A 21,604-nucleotide genomic window follows, 5' to 3' on the forward strand; every position below is an offset into this window, starting at 1 on the left:
TCGAAATGTTTGTCTGTGAAAGGGGGGGGGGGGGGGGGGGGGGGATGGGGGGGAATTTGTTATGTTATTTTCAATCCGAGGTTTTCGTGATGTAGTTTAGTGGGCAATATGATGTTCTTGTTGGTCCCGATTATGCAAGTTTGCCATAAAGTCTTTGAAACTATTCTTTTCCTCGGATAAACAAATAAGCTAGTCGTATTATCTGTGCATGCAAAATTTCCGCTATCTCAAATTGCAAAATATATGCGATGTTTAGTTATATCACAATATTCTCCAATTTAGATTGACACGATTTTGACATAATTTTGACCAAAAAGATATGTGGGCAAGCTTTTCTTCAGGGTCTTTGATTGCCTTCCCCTTCGTCTACGGTGTATCATACATGCAAGTTAATTGTTTAAAATTATAATAAAATAATTCATTTGAATAAATTACAAGTATTTTTAAAAATTAATTAGTATAAATTATTTATATCCATAGTATCTTTACTTACCTGACTTCAATGATGGGAACAACCTCTGCACTCCGGCGCTCCAATGAACAACAGTTCTCTGCCAACCACTATTTGAAGTAAATTTCACGAATTTTGAAGAATTACCATTTATATCTTTAGTAAATTACGTATGTTTTAAGGAAATTTTACTCGAACTTTTGTAAAGTGCTTGATTGTACCACACTTTCGTTCTTGTTGATTGCATCGTATGATTTCCATTTTTATGATGGTGATGTTTTTTTTTCTTTTTTTTCTTTTTTTTTATGTTTTTAGAGTTCGTGGAGTTTGTTTTCATTATTTATTTGCTCTTTGATTGGGTGTTGATGTTTTTGGCGAAGTAGGCTTCAGTGTTTTCCTTGGAGAGGTGGAGTTTGAGTTTGTTGTAAATACTTTTTGAAGCTATTAATAGGAGGACCGAATTTAAGTAAATTAGGTATGATGATGCGCGTTGTTTGGGTCTGCAAAGAAACTAGTGATGCGTAATTTATTTAACGAAATTAAAATGATGTAACTCTCATAATTACCTTCTTTTTTTTGTCGCTACCTTCTTTTTTTTTATAATCACTAAAATGAGAAATTAAATATCACGAATATTTTGACAGTAAAGGATATAAGGAGTTTTATAGTGTTTTTTTATTAACATATGGATAAGGATTTTTATGGTTATAATTAGTATATCGGAGAAAATTATGTTAGATGAACTTAGCCTATTTTTAGTTTTTATTTATTTAGTGGGTGCATATTTAAGTAACGTGAATTTTTTACACGTCCTTAGATCATTATCGCTTGACTGGTATATATGTATATTGCTTGGGTTTAGGCCCCGGCTTATGAAAAATAAGAAGGAAAATCGTAATCAGAATGAAGCATTCTGATATTATAGGTGTTTGGTTTAAGGGAATCAGGAAGGGGAATCAATTCCCCTATATGGGAAAAGAGGAATTAAAATTATTTTATTTTTTAATTTAATTTTGAACTAAAAATTCGATTAAAAATGAAAAGAAAATCTTGTAAATGGTCAATTAACAACAATTGATAGAAAGATTAGCTGTTCTCAAGATCAACAAATATAGTCAAACATATTAATTGGTGGGGTATCTCGTCAATCAATAATTCAACAAACACACTCAATAATTTCAAGATACGTTATATAAATAATTATTTAACCACACGGATGCTTGTTGATATGTCATATACTGAAATTTAATTGCAATTGTGCAAGCAATGAACCAAACGGAAGCAAGCGGAATTGACTCCAATTCCTTATTGAAGAATTTTTACGAGATAAAGACATATCATATTTCAGGTAATTTTATTCGGTTTTGATTAAAAAAAAAGTTCTTCCGGTTCAGTTTGGTTAAAACAAAATGCAAATTATCATGTGACCACACCCCTACGGGACGATGGCCGACCTGCCTGCAGCCGATCTCCGCATGGTGTTAATGGAAACATTTGAAAAGAAATTAAAACTTGAAAAATGCAAAAGCTACGTCGTTTTGAGCATCTATAATATACATATTGTAAAGTAGAATTTGTACATTTGTTAGGCATTCAATATATTAATATCCATAATTACTCTAATTTTCTCTAGAAATTTAATCAAGTTTTATTATCAATGAAATGATTCATGATTAAAAATCTTGGAATTTTTATTCACCGGATAAATATAAGTTCCTGTTATAGAATTTGATATTCTAAAAAATTTTAAATAGATGTTATATGTATCTTTTTGCTCTAATTAATATTATTTTAAGTATATATGCACATATAGTTTTTACATCCATAATGTAATAATGAAGGTATTCATATACTTTATAATTGATTTAATTTTGTCTTTCTTTTAATTATAGAAAATTTGAAAAAAGTAAAAAATTTGAGTAGCAAATTTACATATGGAAGATTTTTTTTAATATTGACTATAATTTTCATTATAGTTTCCCGTAGATAATTCTAAATTTATAAAATTTACATTTTTATAAATATTATTATTATTATGTAAATATTGATTAGAGTAGGTTAATTTTATAGACACTTATTACTTATATTTATATATTTATTGTGATATTAATTTAAAAATTAAATTAAACAATTTATATGATAAATCGTAATTATGCAAGCATGTGTATTTCCCATTGAAGTTGGTCATCTCACTTAGTAAAAGAATTAAAGATAATTTTTTTCATAATTGCATATTTATGTTAATTTTAGACCTTGAATTATCGATATAATTTAAAATTTTTATGAAAGGTACCGAAATACAAACTCATAAAAAAAAGAACATGTCAATTGTAACATTTTAGTCCCAATGCAAATAAAAAATATATATGAAAAGCTCATGCATCATATGGGTAGTAGGCTAGTATCATCTAAAGTAAACTCACTGAATTTAAATCATGGAGCTATCCAAATAGGGAGGATTTGGAGGGTCACCTCTATAGTTTTTCACTCTCTTTCTGTTTATTTATTTTTTGCTAAATAATGTGATTTATTAATAAGTAGTTACATTTACATTGGGGCCTAGGCATAAGTCTAGTACCCTTCAAAAATACATAGAGAGTGAAAATTTGATAATGAGCCGTATTGGCTCAAGTCATGAGCAAGAGATTTGTTCGTTCTAGCGATCCAAGAGTATAACCAATCCGAAAGGAAATTGGGAGACACAATTATACCTAAAACTATGCTTATAATCTCTCATGGTGAGTTTTGTGGGTGCAAAATGGCGTCTACTAATAGCAATGCATCGCAGCATAACCAGATCTTCTTCAATCATTTTTCTGCAGCAATGGTTAGGGCAATAAGGGCTACTCGAGTTTTTGCCTGAAATGGTTTGCCTTCACTCGAGATTTGGAATCATGATAGTGTTGGTGGGCTGTTCGGATGTTGTAGAATTCTCGAAAGGCATGATCTGCTGCTATTCCAGGATGTGTTTGTACTGATAATGGCCCAGTCAGGTCATGTGGGCTCTTGAGATGCTTCAACTTGTAGGGATGGTGTGCGTGAGCTCTCTTTTTGTTGCATGTTGTTGCAGCTACTCCTGCAGTGCTCCTTGAAAGACCTCTTAATTCTTTTGATAGTTTCATGGAGATATGTTGTTTAACCTGCATGTAAAATATCATTTCGCGAGTTCCATAGTTAGTAAAGAGTGATTGCTACATACAGAAAAAACATGGTTTTATCAGAAGTGTTTGCAAGTAAATTGTACGGAGGGCAATCAACAAAATTTATCAGATCCTTCGAACTAGTACATTGGATAAAATTTGATTGGATACCGCAGGGTGATTCCCTCCATGCAACACGATAAAAGATACAATCTACGTAGAGATGATCAAGTTTATCGGAGCTGGCTTGGCAAAGAGAACAAGGTGTATTCTCTTTGCTAAACTAGGGGAGGCTTTCGGTGGCTATTCTCCAGAGATGGAGTTTGAAACATTCATGAATTTTTAGATTCCAAATGTCTTTCCATACTATTCCATTCTGGTTTTGGAATCTTGTTGATGGTCAATGAGATAGAAGGATTTGACAAAGTGCTTCCCTGATGTGGTTGGAGTCCATATTGCTAAGCCTCCATGATCTTCTTGGGGTAGGTGCATCTTTACTATGTTCTTTATCGTATGTTGCTCGAAGAGATTTATGAGTAGCGGAATGTTCCATCTCTTTGGGTGAAGTAGCATTAGATCACGTATCTTTAGCTTTGAGTTTGGAGCTACATTTGTCTTAAGGGAGGGTTTATGATCGGGATTACCTGGGATCCACGGGTCTAGCTAAGCTGGAATGGTTGAATCGTCACCTATAGAGAAGCAAGTACTTACCTGGATGGTGTCTTTGCACCATTGAAGACCTTTCCATATTGGTGAGGGAGAGGGGCGTTCGAAAGAGTTTAGAAAGTTACCATACTTTGTCTTTACAGCCCTGTCCGCTAGGCTATCATTTATTTTTATTAGTGCCCCTGCTGTTTTTGAAAGCATAGTTTTGTTTGAGTCTTCTGCTCTTTAGAAACCCAGGCCTCCCTTTGATCTCAGTTGACAGATGGTGTCTAAACTCGTCGATGCATAGTAGCTTCCCTCCTCCCTACTTGTCCCCCATCAGAATCTTCTTGTCACTTGGTCGATAGTGTTTAATGTGGATTTTGGTAATTAGAACAGTGACATAGTGTAAATTGGGGTACTGTTGATAACTGAGTTGATCAGAGTGGCTCTGCTTGCCCAGGAGAGTGGTTTTGACTTCCATGATGCAAATTTTCTCTTAATTCTATCTATGAGGAATTGGAAGGATTCTTTCTTTCTCCTTTTGATGAACAATTCGTTACCTAGGTATTTGGCTTCTTCCTTTAGTTTCCTCATTCCAAGGATGGTTTTAGCATTTCTCTTTGTATCTGCATTGGCATTCTTGGAGAAAAGGAGGTCTAAGACAGAGAAGAAGGATGTTAAGATACACTGGTATATCCATGATATGAATGTTGGGGGGAATCCTAATTTGTTCGGAATCTTGATAATAAAGCTCCATTTCAGCTTATCAAAAGGCTTTCATAAAGTCAATTTTCATTCCTATCTATCTCCTGTGAGCCTCATTTTTCTCATCGTGTACATGATCTCTTGGGCAAGTAGTCCATTCTCATTTATCCATCTTCCTTCGATAAAAGTGGTTTGGTTCGGGGAGATGATTTTCTAAAGCAGTGGCTTGAGTCTATTTGTAATGATTTTTGAGATAACTTTGTAACTAACATTGTATAGATTGATGGGTCTGAAATCTTTGAAGGTGGAGGCTCCTTGACATTTTGATATGAGGCAGATAAAAGTGTTGTTCCATTCCTTGAGTTTGTGGCTCGAAGAAGTTTTTAACTGTTGATAGAAGAAGTGGTTCCATTGTTTCTCCATAATGCTTGTAGAACAGGGAAGGAATTCCATCTGGTTCTGGTGCTTTGAGATTTGGGATGGCGTTTAGGGCCGTAAGGATTTCCCTGTCGTTTGGGAATTGAGTTAGGCTTTCATTCTTCGCTTCTGTTATGATAGTGTTAATGAGGCCTCTCATATATTCGAGTATAACTAGATGCGATGTGTTAAAGAGCTCTTGGAAGTTACTAAGAAAATAGTTGCCCATTCCTTCATGATCCTGTCTCCACTCCCCACATTGTCCCTAATGGCTGCAATGTGCTTAGATTTGCGTCGGATGACAATTGAGAGATTGAAGAATTTAGAGTTTCTATCTCATTCTTTCAACCAGAGTTCCCTGGATTTCTAACGCCAAATAAGATCTTTCCGGATGAGGTTTTCTTCAAGTTCTGCTGCGAGTTTTTCTTCTTACTCCTTGGTCTCAGGTGTTGTTTGCTTTCCTTGGATTTCCTCGAGTCTTTCCATGATTCCTGCAATGTTAGTGTCGCAAAATCCAAATACCTCTTTGTTCCATTTTCGAAGATCTTTATTTACCATTTTAATTTTGGAAGAGAGTTTGTATGCCTTTGAGCCATGCACTATTCTATTCCAAGCGTTTTTAACAATCTCCTTACTAGTTTGGTCCCAGGTCCAAACTTCCTCAAAATGAAAGGGTCTAGGTTTGACAAAGGAATCAATCCATAGTTTTAAAAGAATAGGATTATGATCAGAACGAATTTGTGGGATGTGGAAAACCCCCCTCTTAGAAATGTAGTTCTCTATTCATTGTTTGCAATTGCTCTATCAAGTCTTTGTTTTATGGAAGTTAGACCCAATCTTTTATTTTGCCAAGTAAAGGGATTGCCAGTGAAACCAAGATCAATACAACCAGAATGGTTAAGAAATGTGTCAAGGAAGGATCGTGAAGATGAAGCAAAATTATGACCTCTTATCTTATCAAAAGCAGCACATATTTCATTAAAATCGCTCATTATCAGCCAAGGTCGATCAATATAATTGGTAAGTTCAGTTAGCTCAGACCAGAACAATGGTTTTTCATGCAAGTAAGGTGATCCATATATTGCAGTAAGTATCCAAGGGGTAGGCAGGACATGATGCTCGACAATAGCATGAATATAGTATGGAGAAGATTTGAGAATTGTTACCTTAAACTTAGTATTCCAGAGAAAGCACAAACCATCTGCTGCATTTGAGGAGTCGATTGAGAAAATGCCATCGGGGTTGCAACACTTTGCTATTTTATTGCAATGGCTAGAGGTAGCTTTGGTTTCAGAGAGAAAGATTATACTAGAACTGTGCTTCCGGACGAGGAGACGTAGAGCTCGAGCTCTCGATTCTTCCCTTATACCCCTACAGTTCCATGCTAGTAGACTCAAGATTACATTAAGGGCTTGATAAGGCCCACCTCCTCAGCCATTTGGACGTCTTAAGTGTTGGATTCTTGTTCCATCTCCTCCTCATGATAATTAGTCATTATCTGCTGGGGCTCCATCGACCATAAGTAATTGTCGTATAGCATTGCATGCCAATGATCACTGTGGCTGCTTCCTACTTCGGGGTTGATTGCATGAAATTCCAATCTCCTTTTCATGATTCTCTATTTGTTTTTGCCATTTTGTTTATGGTCCTGGAGTAGTGTTCCGAGAGTTTGAGGAGATCTTCTATCGTCATCTCGAATTTTCTTTTCCTCTTTGGAAATATCATTACAATCTCCTTGGTGTACATGGCGTTGGCTTTGCTTGATGGAGAAAAATGCTTACTGGAGTTGAAGGGCTTAGGTCGAGTCTCCTGTGGGCTAGCGCTTCGGTATGGGCTGGGAATAAACTGTAGGGCTAAGGTGCAAGTAGGCTGAGGTTTTGGAATGGGCTGGCCGTACGTGGGCTGAGCTCTTGGTACAGGCTGGGCTCTTCTTGATATCGGGCCTTTGCCTGGGCTTGTTGCTCCACTAGTTTGGAATAAAGGGTGTCTGTTGAGAGGGCCTGCGATCTACCTCTCTTCCTCAACGTCTTCTTCCTGTTGGGGTTCGGTTCAGCCCTGCGAAGGAAATCTTCTTTGGTGGCAGAGGGGCTTCCCAATCTTCCAATGGTCAGAAATTCATAGCACATTCCATCTGTAGTTGTAATTAGGTTCGCCTTGTCATTTTCATCTGTCGTATCAATAGCAAATGTCTCGATACTGTCTTTCTGCCCTGGATTTTGGGTAATTGCGACACGGAGATGGGTTTGGGAAAGGGTTTCGAAATCTGGGGTGTGGGTAGCCGAGCTCGACGTCGGTGATGAGGGGGTTATGGTAGGGTGGTCCATGACGAATTACGGTGGTAGGACGTCTGCCTGGGCATTGAATTGTAGCCAAGGGTCGTACAGGTCTAGAGCCGCTGGAGTCTCCGACGTGCAGTGGGCCTGATCGTGGCCAAGAATCCCGCAATCGTAGTAGAAGGTCTTCAGGTGTTCGTATTTAAAGAAAACTCATGTAGCCACGCCGTTCTTCCTATTTATTAGGTGCCTAGGACATAGTGGCTTTGCGACCGAGACCTTGACTAGCGCCCTTGGCGTGACGTACCACTTCGAGAGTGATGTTAAGTCTTTCTAATCTATTTCCAGCACCTGTCTTGCTCTTTGTGCTGGCTTTGTGATGTTTCCTTTGGACAACATTTCAGATGGAATGCCCTTTATTTGTATCCAGAAGGAAACAATGTCAAATTTGATTTCTTCCAAAGACAATCCTCTGTCCCAGCGAGGTATTATCATATGGGCCCATTGGACCGACCAAGCTCGGTCCCTTTCAACATAAAGTATGTCCCTTTTGTCCCTAAAGAGGCATAGAAGAATGTCATTGGTGTATTCTTTTGGTGTAATGGTGACGCCTTTCTTTGTATTCCAGGCTTGTAGTAGAAGGGGTATGATGGCTTTTGAGAGTGGGGGTTTAAAACCGAAAGGTTTGATGAGGAGGGTTAGTGGCATTTGGTCTTGAGTTTCCTCTTTGTTGGTTGACAGGTTTAGGATGTCTTGGCCGTGAGCCATGGACACTTGAGAGCATAACATTTCAGAGAGGGAGGTTTCAAGATTCGTATGATCCATTAGTAGTGGGGTGTCTTGCGGTTGCAGGGGAGGTTTGAGAATGGTTGATGGGTATAGTTTTTGTTTTTGTTTGTTTCCCTGTTTGATGGTGTGGTAGTAAAGATGTTGGTATGGTAGTAAAGATGATTGGATTGATCGTTGCCAATTGTTGGAGAGCTGAGAGAAGTAAAGAGGAGACAATTAGGTGTATTAAATGTTGCAGATTTTGTACTGCAGAGTTGGTGATCTTTCTTGTGATTGTTGTTGCGGATTAAATGTGCAGACTAGAAAATCTTTCTCGTGTTGATTGTTGCAGGTTTGAGTGCGCAGACTTAATGCTCCTTCTTTTAATGCTGTAGGTTGATGGTGCAGATCAGTTGAAGCATCTTAGGTGAAGAGGAGTAGAAGAAGGAGGAGGAGAAGGAGAATAAGAAGAAGCTTCCAACAAAGGGAAGAGTAGAGAGAGAAGCTTTCAACGTAGGAGAGAAAAGCTCAACAATGACCCACTATCTTATACTTAACTCCCTTATGTAATATTATCCAACTATTGCACCTTATGAAATATTATCCAACTATTGCACCTTATGAAATATTATCAAACTATTGCACTAAACTACCCCCTTTCACTCATTCCTTCCGTCTTCCTTACTAATTACTCCCAAGACAAGGAAGACAATTATCCTCACGTTTTCCTTCATTTACTCTCACTTCCTTTCCCAAAGATCTCTTAAAATTGGTAGATCTAACAAAAAATTAAAAGTTGGTGATTTTATGGATAATATAAAAGAAGCCACATTTGGTTATGTTTGCCACGTAGGTTCCATTATCGTCTAGATCAACAAAAACCATTAATGAGGGTGACATAATGATAAGTGAGGGAACAAAATGAAAATTTGAGATTTTATAGTTAAAAGATAAATTTGGGTATAAACAGTTAAGATTTTATATGATTTTCAAGCATATAAGGCATAATAATTCGATGAAGAGGGAAAATATCAATTTTTTTAGCAAGTTTTTGACATCATACTTCTTTTTGCAATATAATTGAAACATTGGGGAAAATATTTAATTTATGAGAAAAATATAAGTCATAGAACAATCTTTTGATTTTGTATCAATTTTATCACAACCTTTTAAAATTACACTATACAGTACAAAGTTTAAGGTGTTAGATCAATTATGATATGACATCAAATTTTCCATGAAAAGTAAACGGAAGGTTGGTATGGTGCACATATGGATGAATAGTCGGCCCAAACTCTTACCACATGTAAAATAACTCATATTCTGATCTGCCCGGTGTCCTTTCACCCACCTAATTGCCCCACCATCAATACCCGAATCTCATTCCCGCCTTTTCACACTTAACCTGCCTTATTGCAGCCTTAAATTTCTCTTCAGTTCAGCGCTTTACCCTTCTTCCCCCACTTCTCCCATGAGCTTTCACTCTCTCTGTTCACACTTCTTCCTTTTTTGTCCCATAGAAGAAAACAAATTAAGGTTTGCATCTTATTTGATAGGTATCGGCTACCATTTTCTTTCTAACAATTTTTCATTCTTTGTTCACTATATGAACTGCAATAAGTTTTATATGTGATTTTTTTCATTATATTGATGGTGTGGGCGGGTTAAAATATATGTTATTTTGAGTCCACTATTTATTCATGAATGTCACATTAACCTTCCGTTTAATTTTCACGGAAAATTTGAACAATTAACACTACACCTTAAACGACCTATTATATATTGTAATTTTAAAATATTATGATAAAATTAACGCAAATGTAAAATGTTGTACTATATCATATATTTTTCACTTAATTTATTAAATTGAAAACGTTGGGCCATCCTTTGCATTATTATCCGTTACTGGACAGGGCTCGCGGCAAAAGTCATAGCCATCACTCCCTCCATCACACTGGACTTTGCGAGCGTCACTCCGGCGACGCTTCTTCCTACTCCCCACCACTCCGATCAACGTTGCTCCTCCTCCTCCTTGTCATTCTCTGGCTCTTCATTCCAGCCCCTCCTCCCTCTCTCCCTATCAGCTCGTTTGTCAGGGCGACGCCGCTGGTCTACTTCCCAGCCTCCAACCCTTCTCTCTTGTTTGCAAGGTTTGATTCTACTGCCTAGTATTAAAGCTCAGTCTTTTTTTGTTTTCCCATGTTTTGGGTTTGAATTTGGCGATTACCGCTGCAATGAAACTTATATGGTTCTCCAGTTCTTGTTGTTACTCTCTTACTTTCTGTTTCCTTTCTTGTGTAGTAAATATTCTTGTCATTTCAGTTCTGTGTTCATATTGAGTTGGACTAACTCGTATTCTCTTTGATTATCTGTGTATAAATGGGGGGAATTTGTACACACAGAGTGGCCAAGTGGGTTTCTAGAGGGGGGCTAGGGAGACGTATGCCAGGTGTATGATGAAATTACTAAGCCAGGTTTCTTTGCTACCTGTTGCTGCATTTATCTTTTCTGAGCGGATTCCAAATTCCTCGCTCCCATCTTATTTGACACAAAATACGAAATTCCATGTGTCATGACCTGAACGGGATGAGCTGTTAGTGTGCACGGATTATTTATTAGGTCTTCCATACCTGCAACAAAAAGACCCCAAAATGTCACCGACGAAAAACAAACCCAAAGTCCTGCGCATCTCCACTGTTGGTGCTGCTGCTCTTTTGGGTCTGTGGCTGATCTGTTCTTGAGTGAGTATGGGTGACTGTATTTTCTTTGACCTAGAAAATGAGTTTTATCTCAGCATCATGCTTTCCTTTTGTTGCTTCTACTTATCCATGTTTGTTGATGGTGTCTTGCTATTATTTCCTGAAGTAAATGTAATTAAAGTCGGTTTTCCAGTATATTTCACTGCTGTGCTGGGGCTGATTCGTTTTCACATCCAGTTGAGCTCGTTCTATTTGTTTGTCTTGCTAGCTGCCTACTAGGTTATAAAGGAGGTTCATGAGCCTAGTAAGGGATAGGGAAGGGAACGTAAATGGGCAAGGTTTGTTCCATCCACTAGTATCTGATTAAAAGATAATATCGCAAGAGGTCTGAAGAGATAATAAATTCTTGAATATCTAGAAAAGAGATATTTATTTGTGAGTAGATGTCCATTTTCCTAAGTTGGTCGACTGCAACGCTCGAGTTTGACTGCTGCAGGCACTGCCCTCACTCCTCATCCACCTTCACCTTGCTGGTGATGTCCCCGGTGGTTCACCAGTCACTGGCCTCCACCTTGCCGGCGAACATTCTCCTCCCCATATTGACGGCCTCCTCTTCTCTCTTCTCAACCAGTGATCGACTCTTCACTGTCTATGCATCAGAATCCTTGAGCTAACCCAAGTGACACCTCTGATGTTGAGCTCCTTTATCTTCTCCTCCTCCTCCTCCTCCATGAGCTTCATGGTCTAACTCTGCTGTCTCAGTTCACGGAGTCTATTGCACTCTCACAGAGGTGGGGAATCGGATTATAGACTCTTGAATTAGATGGACGAATGTGAATGATGGCTGAATTGGTACTGCTTGATGGTTGCTTTTTGTTACAGGTCGCATATCCAAATTAGCTCACCTTATTGCTGATATATGTTTGAATCTGATATACATTGGCTAGTGCTAAGTTTTTGGCCGAATTTTGTGTGTGTTTCCATGGACATTTTTTACGGGACGATGTTACGAATGAATTTCGAGCTTATTTTTAGTTCTAGGAGGATTTTTGATTGTATAGAAATTGTGTAGAAATATTTTCGAAGCTTTGTTGCCACCGTTTCTATGTAGAAGCTTGATCTGAAGTGCCTTGGCAGTGTTTATTCAGCTGGAAGTTTCAGTGAACATGCTTAGCGGTATGTAACTGAACATAGATTGCATTGCATCGAGCATCGGGATTTTATTTCAATTGGATAATCATGTCCACATAAGGCGGTAGTAATATTTGGGGTCTCTGATTCCTTGGAAAATTCTAGTGTTTCACACTCTAATAGTGAAAGGTGTCCATTTGTATAAATACTTTGTTGTTTGGTTGCAGAAACCTCAACCACGGTCCACACAGCTGAAAGAGTTGAGATTGGGAGACACAGCTGAGCTGGGAGGAAAATGTTCCTCCAAGCTTTCACACCAAAGTATATCCCTGCGCCACTTCCTTTGTCCCAGATCTGTCTGCACCACCCAAAGCTCACCCGACACAGCTCGAGACTTCTTCCAAGCCGTGCTGCTGCTGCCTGCACTAAATCTTCTTCTGAAGCAGCACCGAATGCTGATGAGCCTATTGAAGGTGACGACCTTGCAGAGCCGAGAACTCTTCGAATGACAAAGCCGAGGAAGGCTCGAAGGGGTCGCAGGAGCGAAGCTGCTGCTGTGGAAGACTTTGTCAGGGACTCCCTCGATCAAACATTTGCATCGATTCGGAAGCAGAGCCCGGAGGTTTTTGAGAATTACAAGGAAGATGCAATTCTAAAAAACAGGAAGGTCAGTAATAGCTTTCACAGTCTCAAAAAATATATTCTTTTATGTGATGTTGGTGGTGATGGTGTGATAGCCTTTTCCTGTGGTTGTGCACTTAGGTGAGATGGTGGCATTAGGTCGGCTGGGAAAACTAGATTTCTACCTCGGTTTCACGACTTGGGTAGATTTCAAATAGATATGAAGTCATGCTTGGTGAAATTAAGTACAAATGTATTGTCATGCACTTCAGAATAGATCCAAAATAATAGGGTTTTTCTTTTTTTCTGTCAAATATTGAAAGTAGTTGAAGGTATCATCCTGGGAAAACCAAAATTTGGATGGTGGGGATAGGTTTAATGGTAGCGGTGATTTGGCAAGCATTCTATTTTCGCTCAATTTTTTGCTGTATCGCTGATTTTGGCTCGCTTAGGCCCCTTATAGTTGTCTGAAGAAAATGATGCACTGAACTAGCAAGGATCTCATATTCACTGTCGACTGAATTTAATACAGCAATCAATATATGCAGGGAAGAGCTGAAGATGACGATGATGATTGTGACGGTGATGAAAATGATGATGAAAGAGAGAAAGAGTTTGTAGTTGAGGAGGAAAGTATGAGTTGGCCCGTTGATGCTGACGTGGGTTGGGGAATAAGAGCATCAGAGTATTTTGAGCAACACCCTATCAGGAATGTCGTTGGGGAAGGCGGTGCTGAGATTGACTGGGAAGGAGAAGTAGAGGATAGTTGGGTTAAGGAGATCAATTGTCTGGAATGGGAGAGCTTCGCTTTCCATCCAAGCCCATTGATTGTCCTTGTGTTTGAGAGATACAACAGGTAAAGCTCAAAGCATGAGAAGCCTTTTGGTGTAAACACCTAGGAGATTTTTCCATGTACTTGGATCGCTAATTATGATCATATTGTGTGAACTCTGATGTCCTCTTTAGTGGCATAAATCCTGGAGCACACTCATCATCATCATATATTGTTTTCATCGAATAAATCAAAGTGATAACCTCTTAATTTTATCAAACTTCCAAAGACCTATGGCTTGTTTGGTTTGCAAATGTGATTTTAAAATCACAACTTTAACTTAATTCTATCCATAACAATACAAAATAACCCATACAAAGTCAAAGAGTGGGCCTCATTTATATCACTTTTTTTCTACAACAAAACAAAATAACTCATACAAAGTCAAAAGGTGGGCCTCATTTATACTGATTTTAAAATCTTACTTTGAAACCAAACGCAACACTAATACCTTACATTTAAAGTTTGGATCCCATAAAACACAGAGAGGTGACAATACGATGCCATGTCCTGCTGGTTTAAGGAATGTCCTGTTATATTACATTTTCATCATGTACTTAGAAGAGGAGAATAGTCAGCAGTGAGAGTTGACATTAAGGCAGCAGCATATTGGTTTTGGACATGATTGGGCATTTTCGGGGAGCATGCAATTTGTTCCAAGTTTGCTGCATTTCGGTTTTCCTTAGTCACAGTTCTTAGTAACTTTGCGCTTTACTTCTGAGGTTTTTAAGGGCTTCAGAGAATTGGAAAGCTTTGAAGGAACTTGAGAGTGCTATTAAAGTTTACTGGAAGTGTAAAGATCGACTACCCCCTCGGGTAACTCAACTCTTTGAAGTCTCTTTTTAGATTATATTCTCATTGACTATCATGTGATATGTAAATCCAGTGATTCTCTTCTTATTTATTTATATTTATATTTATATTTGAAGTATCTTTGATAACAAAATGCTGTCAAAGAAATTGATTCATTCTTAAATTTGTTTGGCAGACTGCTCATCAATTTTTGCAGACATGTTGGCAACCCCATATACTTTCTTTCTTTATATGAAGCATGCTCTTTCAATGAAGAGTAATTCAATTGGCTTGATTAATGGGAATTGAATTTTAAGAGTATTCCTGAAGTGCATGTTGAACTTCAAATTCATCATGTCAGGGATCTTCCCGCCCTCCCCCCTCCCCCCCCAAGTTCCAGTGCTTGGATGTTGAGAATGTCTGTTCTATTACACTAATTTCCTTTGGAAACTTTCTGTCACAGGCTATAAAAATAGACATTAACATTGAGAGAGATTTGGCATATGCTCTTAAAGTTAAAAATTGCCCACAAGTTCTGTTCTTACGAGGAAACAAAATCTTATACCGGGAGAAAGGTGTGATCCGACTTTCACTCACCTTGGGTCACTCAGATGATTGGATATGTCTCACACATTAACTACAATTATATTGATGTTCTTACAGAGTTCCGAACTGCCGATGAGTTGATTCAGATGATCGCGCACTTCTATTATAATGCGAAGAAGCCTTCATGGGTCAAGGATACAGCTCTAAACCCTGCTTACAAATTCTAATTCTGGTAAGAGCAGGCCAAATCCAATCGTTAAGAGAACAAAGTTTCTCCAACTGGATTACTCTGATAAAGTTGTTACAGAGATGTGCCCTTGCAGTTTGGAGGACGCATGAGCTTCACAAAATTGACATATGGTGAAATAACAAAAGGTTAGTCTTTTCTTACTCCGTACCAGCTTTCCTGTAAGGTAGACCACATGGAAGGTTAAGCATGGTGAAGAAATAGACTCTGAGTCAGATACTTTCCTATTTGGTTTTTTTGGTATCTGAAATCATCTCATGTATAGTAAGTTGCTTATGGGAAGAGATTCATGTCAAAACGGGCGAGGGAAGATGCAAGGAGAGATTTGTTTGGAGGATATATTTGACAAGATATATGGCCATCTTATTGTAAACTGATACTGGTTGTATTGTGGAGCGGAGGTTGGGGCTGGGAACAAGGGAAAGTCGAATAAATTGGGGCTATATGCAAGTTGACCAGAATATCGGGTAGTACTTATAATTAATATTGTTCTGTGAAAAATATTGGATTCTTTGGTATGTTTGACCCTGTTCTTAAACTTTGATTTGTTAACTGATAAAGGCAAGGTGAGGTTACAATCACTTTAGAATCATTGGATGATACAATTAATGTAAAATACTTCAATTTGTAGTAAAATATCTGAATATCAAGTTAATAAGTGCATTTTGAGTAAATCGCTTGGTGAGTGAGTAAATGAACAAATTCAAGCTAATTACCAGAACTTGGAATTCAGTGTTAAATTATTTTTATCTCCTAGAGCTTGAGCTCAGCCTTTGCTTGCAAAGCTCAAGCCAACGAGCCCAGCAAGGAAGTTGCCGAGCAAAAGCCAATGAGCCCAGCAAGGAAGTTGCCCTTCTCTATTGAAAGCTATAAGACTGAACTGAGAGACTAGATCCGACCACACCACAGGGAGATCAAATCTGCGGAAGAGCGCGATAGTGAGCTGGCTTCTATATGTTGAGACCGTTCAGAAGAGTGCGGTAGTGATACAATCTTATTGTAACCCTAAACCGAAATTGAGAATCTGATTTTGCAATTGCCTAAGTGAGCTTCCTCAACTACTTCTAGTTGTAAAAAGTACAGTTGTGAAAATTCCAAATTATTATGCATAAGAGTCCATTATGCCAAATGAGTCCTATTACCTCCAGTATAAGATGAAGTTGAGGAAAATACAGTTGCCATTGCCAAATGAGTTTGGCAAATGTAAAAGTACAAATGGTATAACTGATGGAATCTGAAACTCATTTGTTAAAATACAGTTGCAATTGCCAAATGAGTGTCCTCAGCTCATTCCAATTGGCAAATGAGTCCATTTGGCATAACTGTATGTAGAAGTCCACCTCCAGTGCTATGCGACGGAAGCCAAGAGATCCGACCATGCCAAATCGAGCCCAAAAATAGAGGAGAGATAATGTCAATATTATGCATCCAATTACCTCTGTCGTTTCGACTCAATCCCCTTCAGCCTGCAAGACTTGGATTACCTCGAGAAGCTCCATCTGTATTGATTTTAGTCCAGCCCTCATCCAGCTTAACCCAGAAGATAGTGCACCATCTCTTCATAGGCGCGTTAAATGTCCTCATCACGAGAGAACGAGCATGAACAAATTCCTAGGCTGTCCTGAGCATATGGCCAGCATCATCAAGTGGCGGGACCCGAGAGGCAACCGGCAACTGGCTCAGTCCGCGGACAATTGCAACCACGTGATTGGGAAACCTAAAAATCCAATGGTAGAGATACACGCGTCATAATTACACGGTGTCGTGTTAGAATTTTCTTGAAGGCTTATTGTTCAATAACCTCAATTTTACATGTGATGACTCCTCCAATTTGGACTAAATTGTCACATCTTTTACTTAAGTTATCAAAAAACTTTCAATTTTCGATAATTTTAGTTTAACATATGATAAATCCCTTAATTTGGACTAAGTTATCACTTCCTATACTTGAGTTATCGAAAAACTTTTAATTTTCGATAAACGCAGTTCATTCTGTGATAATTACCCTAATTTGAACTAAGTTACCACTTGTTGTATTTGTGTTATCGAAACATTTTCAATTTTTTTTATATAACTTGAGCTTAACATGTGATAACTACACTAATTTGAAGCTAAAAACTTTAATTTTTGATAATCTCAATTCAAAATGTGATAACTAATCCCGTTTCGGACTAACTCATCATTTCTTATACTTTTTTAGTCATCGAAAAAATTTCAATAACCTAAGTTTAACATGTGATAACTATCTTATTTGAAGTAAGTTGTCACATCTTGTACCTGAATCGTCAAAATAATTTCAATATTCAATAACTACAGTTTGATAAGTGATAACTACCTGAATTTAACCTTAGCTATCACTTCTAGTATTTGTGTTATTGAGAAACTTCCAGTTTTCGGTATTCTCACTTCGGCATGCAATAAATATCCCAATTCGAAGAATTTATCACTTCTTGTACTTACATTATCATAATACTTTCAATTTTTGATAATGTTAGTTTAGCTTGTGATAATCTACCAAATATGAATTAAGCATTACAGTTTGTACTTTAGTTATTGAAAAACTTTCCAATAACCTCATTTTTGCATGTAATTATCACATCTTGTACTTAACCTAACAAAAGACTTTCAATTTTAGGTAATCTCTCTTTGTCATGTGATAACTATTCCATTTTTGAATAAATTATTGCTTCTTATACTTGAGTTATTTAAAAGACTTTTAATTTATAATATTAATTTAGCATGTGATCACTCACACTATTTTAACTAAATTATCATATCTTTTACTTGAAGGGAGAAAGACACTTTTGACATGTTAGTCCACCATCCATTTCCCTTCACAAAAGCTGACGGGGCATTTCGAGCAAATAATAGAAGGCCCACTTTCTAATAAAATAATTAAGAAAAAAAAGAAAAAATAGCAAGTTTTGACGGAGATGAGGACCTCAATGGTCAAGGGCAACCTGCCAGGGCGGAGGTGGCACTGGCAAGGGCCCCACCGCTCCTCTCCGTCTGCTCCGTTCAAACCTAGCTGCTTTTTCTCTCTTTTTTTTAATTGTTTTTAATTTTGAAAATAATTTTATTTGAAAGTGGATTTTTCAAAAAACGATGAACATGTCATTCTTTTATTGGCTAGAAAATACACCTGAGCACTGTCAATGAAAAAAATGGACAGCCGGACTAAAGTGCCAAAACGAGAGGTTGATGACAAGAATGACAAAAGAAAAAAAGGTTTAGGCCGAAATTAATAAAAATGACAAAGGTTGAGGATACAATTTCTTTTCCACTTGACTTGAATTATCAAAAAAAAAATTATACTTTTCGATAAACTTAGTTTAAAATGAAATAACTCATTTAGTCTGAACTAAGTTATCACATTGGTACTTGAATTATCAAAAAACAATTAGAGTGCGTTTGGATTTAGAGTTGAGTTGAGTTGAGTTTTGGTTTTAATTGGTTTGTAATGATTGTATTGTTGAATTATGAGAAAATGTGTGAAAAAGTAATGAATAGTTGAGAGAAAGTAATGATTAAGTAATGATTGCGTTGTTGAATTATGAAAAAAATAATGAATAGTTGAGATAATTTAATATTAAAAATTGAATTGAATAATTAAAAAAAATTTAAAAATTTAAAAAAAGTAGGTGTGTTTGTTTTTTAAAAAATTTTCAGCTCAACTCAACTCAACTCCACTTATCTTCAATTTAACAACACAATCATTACTTTTTAAAATTTTTTAATCATTCAATTCAATTTTTAATATTAAATCATCTCAACTATTCATTATTTTTTCACAATTCAACAACACAATCATTACTCAATCATTATTTTCTCTCATCTATTCATTATTTTTTCACACATTTTCTCATAATTCAACAATATAATCATTACAAATAAATTAAAACCAAAACTCAACTCAACTCAACTCAACTCTAAATCCAAACGCACTCGTAATGATTATGTTGTTGAATTGAAGATAAGTAAAGTTGAGTTAAGTTGAGTTGAGTTGAAAATTTTTTATAAAACAAACACACCCTAATCTTTGTAACCTTAGTTCAACATTGATTTTGATTCAAAGTTAAAGTTACTTTGATTTTGATTTTGATTTTGATTGTGGAAAAGGACAAATGAGATGTAGTTATAAATTTGACTTGGGAAACGTGTGTTTTTGTTGTGTAGTGTGTTGAGTTAAAGTTAAAATTAAAGTTAAAATCAAATTCTTTGAAAACAAACGGGGCTAATTAAAGACTCCCCTAATTTCAAATAAAATCAGTTCAACATGTAATAACTATCGAAATTGAAACATCGATTTCTCATATTGTTAATATCAATGTAAATGCTTTTTACAGTTGATATGGTTCTTATAATGCACTAGTATTTTTCTTATAATTAGATATACACCCACGCTACGCGACAAAATATTAAAAAAATTGATGCGAACCCCACGAGACCTACCGCAAGACCCGACAACAAAGACTGGAAATCGAACCCGAATCGCCAATAGAGATTAAGAGGGATGGAATACTGACCTGATGGTTATAGAAAACCAAGAACCAATATTATAAAGGAATGGAATATTGACCCGATGGTTATAGAAAACCAAGAACCAATATTATAAATAGCCGAGAATTACAAGCATCCATGCTTACAATCACGGAAGGTTGCCGAAGAACAACATAGAGGAAAATTCTCACCGGTGTAGTCTGAAAGTACCTCTAATCAGCTATTCAGCCTCCTTTATATAAGCCTAGGAGAATCTGGAAACTAATAAACTTGGCAACTGGAATATCTTTAGTTTCCTAAAACCGGAATTAATAGAGGAAACTAAATAAAGGCCCCCCTAGAATATTTGGCAGTCTTTTTATTCCTTATTCAGCATCTCTTGGCTTTCCTTATGCGTCTACTCTAGTCTTAGATGAGCTATTGACCATCTCAAGACAAGTTAATTGGGTAAGGCCCTTTAGAGACCAATTCGAATTAGTCTCCTCTTGGCCCAAGAAACCCGCAAATGAGCTCTCCACAGCTTGCTGAATTTGTCTTGCCTTCGCTCGTGTGATTGGTCCACTCGAAACATGTAAGCCTCCGAGATCTTGTGCATCAGCTCCCTCTTCACGAATCCCACTTCCGAGCTCGTGTGCTTCAGCCCCATCATCGTGCCCACGATCCTCATCACGAAGTCCTTTCGAACTAAGCTCTTCGGTTTGACCCTGAGTCGTATCATTCTCCCTCTCTTCAAAAGGATTCGTCCTCGAATCTGAACCTGCGTCAAAGGGAGAAAGATCAGAAACATTAAAAGTCGAACTTACTTGATACTCACCTGGAAGATCAATCTTATAAGCATTGTCATTGATCTTATCCAGAACTTGAAATGGTCCATCTCCACGTGGATTCAACTTGGAATTCCTCAGACTCGGAAATCTCCCCTTCCTTAAGTGAACCCAAACCCAATCTCCAGGTTGAAAAGTGACCCGCTTCCTTCCTTTGTTGGCTCGGGTTGCTGCTTGTTCATTCTTCTTCAAAATGTTTTGCCGTGCCTCTTCATGAATCTGCTTCACCAACTCTGCCTTTTTCTTTCCATCAAGATTAGAAAGCTCATTTACAGGTAAAGGAATCAAGTCCAATGGAGTTAGTGGATTAAAACCATAAACAACCTCAAATGGTGAAAACTTTGTAGAAGAATGCACAGTCCTATTATATGCAAATTCAACGAATGGAATGCAATCTTCCCAAGCTTTCAAATTCTTTCCAATCACAGCGCGCAACAAAGTGCCCAAGGTTCGATTGACAACCTCGGTTTGTCCATCTGTTTGTGGGTGACAGGTAGTAGAAAACAACAAAGTTGTTCCCAACTTAGCCCACAGAACTCTCCAAAAATGACTCAGAAATTTCGCATCCCTATCACTCACAATCGTCTTAGGGACTCCATGTAAACGCACTACTTCCCTAAAGAAAAGATTTGCCACATGAGTAGCATCATCAGTTTTATGACAAGGGATAAAGTGTACCATTTTTGAAAATCTGTCAACAACCACAAAGATAGAATCTCGACCATTCCTAGATCTAGGCAAACCCAAAACAAAATCCATGGAGACATCAATCCAAGGGTGACTTGGAACAGGTAATGGCATGTAAAGTCCATGTGGATGAATTTTCGATTTAGCCTTCTTACATGTGATGCACCTAGAACAAATTCTCTCGACATCTCTTTTCATGTGAGGCCAAAAGAAGTGCTCCTTCAGAATGTCCAAGGTCTTAGCAATTCCAAAGTGCCCCATCAACCCTCCCCCATGAGACTCCCTAACAAGTAATTCACGCATGGAACTCTTTGGAATTCATA

At 37.4% G+C, this 21,604-nt stretch overlaps 1 protein-coding gene across 12 annotated transcripts; it reads left to right on the forward strand.

Annotated features, from left to right (window-relative positions):
• Positions 1-10,287: 10,287 nt before the first annotated feature.
• On the forward strand, positions 10,288-16,314 carry LOC116214279 (thioredoxin-like fold domain-containing protein MRL7 homolog, chloroplastic). Of its 12 annotated transcripts, none has more exons than XR_004158261.1 (9): positions 10,289-10,552; positions 11,598-11,892; positions 12,460-12,899; positions 13,402-13,709; positions 14,408-14,501; positions 14,941-15,052; positions 15,141-15,255; positions 15,331-15,398; positions 16,028-16,314. XR_004158261.1 is itself a non-coding variant. In XM_031549668.1 (9 exons), the coding sequence occupies exons 4-8, from the start codon at positions 12,528-12,530 to the stop codon at positions 15,248-15,250; spliced, it is 996 nt and encodes a 331-aa protein (XP_031405528.1). In that variant the 5' UTR covers positions 10,289-10,552; positions 10,805-10,876; positions 11,598-11,892; positions 12,460-12,527; the 3' UTR covers positions 15,251-15,255; positions 15,331-15,851. The 12 variants fall into 12 exon arrangements, 10 of the variants coding, with proteins under 10 accessions (XP_031405531.1, XP_031405528.1, XP_031405530.1 ...); XR_004158262.1 differs by having other exon boundaries at positions 15,347-15,398; XM_031549668.1 differs by lacking the exon at positions 16,028-16,314 and adding an exon at positions 10,805-10,876 and having other exon boundaries at positions 15,331-15,851.
• Positions 16,315-21,604: the final 5,290 nt, after the last annotated feature.

Source organism: Punica granatum, chromosome 7 (genome assembly GCF_007655135.1).
Source record: "Punica granatum isolate Tunisia-2019 chromosome 7, ASM765513v2, whole genome shotgun sequence".
NCBI classification, from domain to species: domain Eukaryota; kingdom Viridiplantae; phylum Streptophyta; class Magnoliopsida; order Myrtales; family Lythraceae; genus Punica; species Punica granatum.

Coding starts and splice junctions, on each gene's coding strand:
- LOC116214279 (XM_031549671.1), top strand. CDS start 12,528: ATGTTCCTCCAAGCTTTCACACCAAAGTATATCCCTGCGCCACTTCCT. Junction 12,900..13,401: donor CAATTCTAAAAAACAGGAAG/GTCAGTAATAGC, acceptor CAATATATGCAG/GGAAGAGCTGAAGATGACGA. Junction 14,502..14,940: donor AAGATCGACTACCCCCTCGG/GTAACTCAACTC, acceptor TTTCTGTCACAG/GCTATAAAAATAGACATTAA.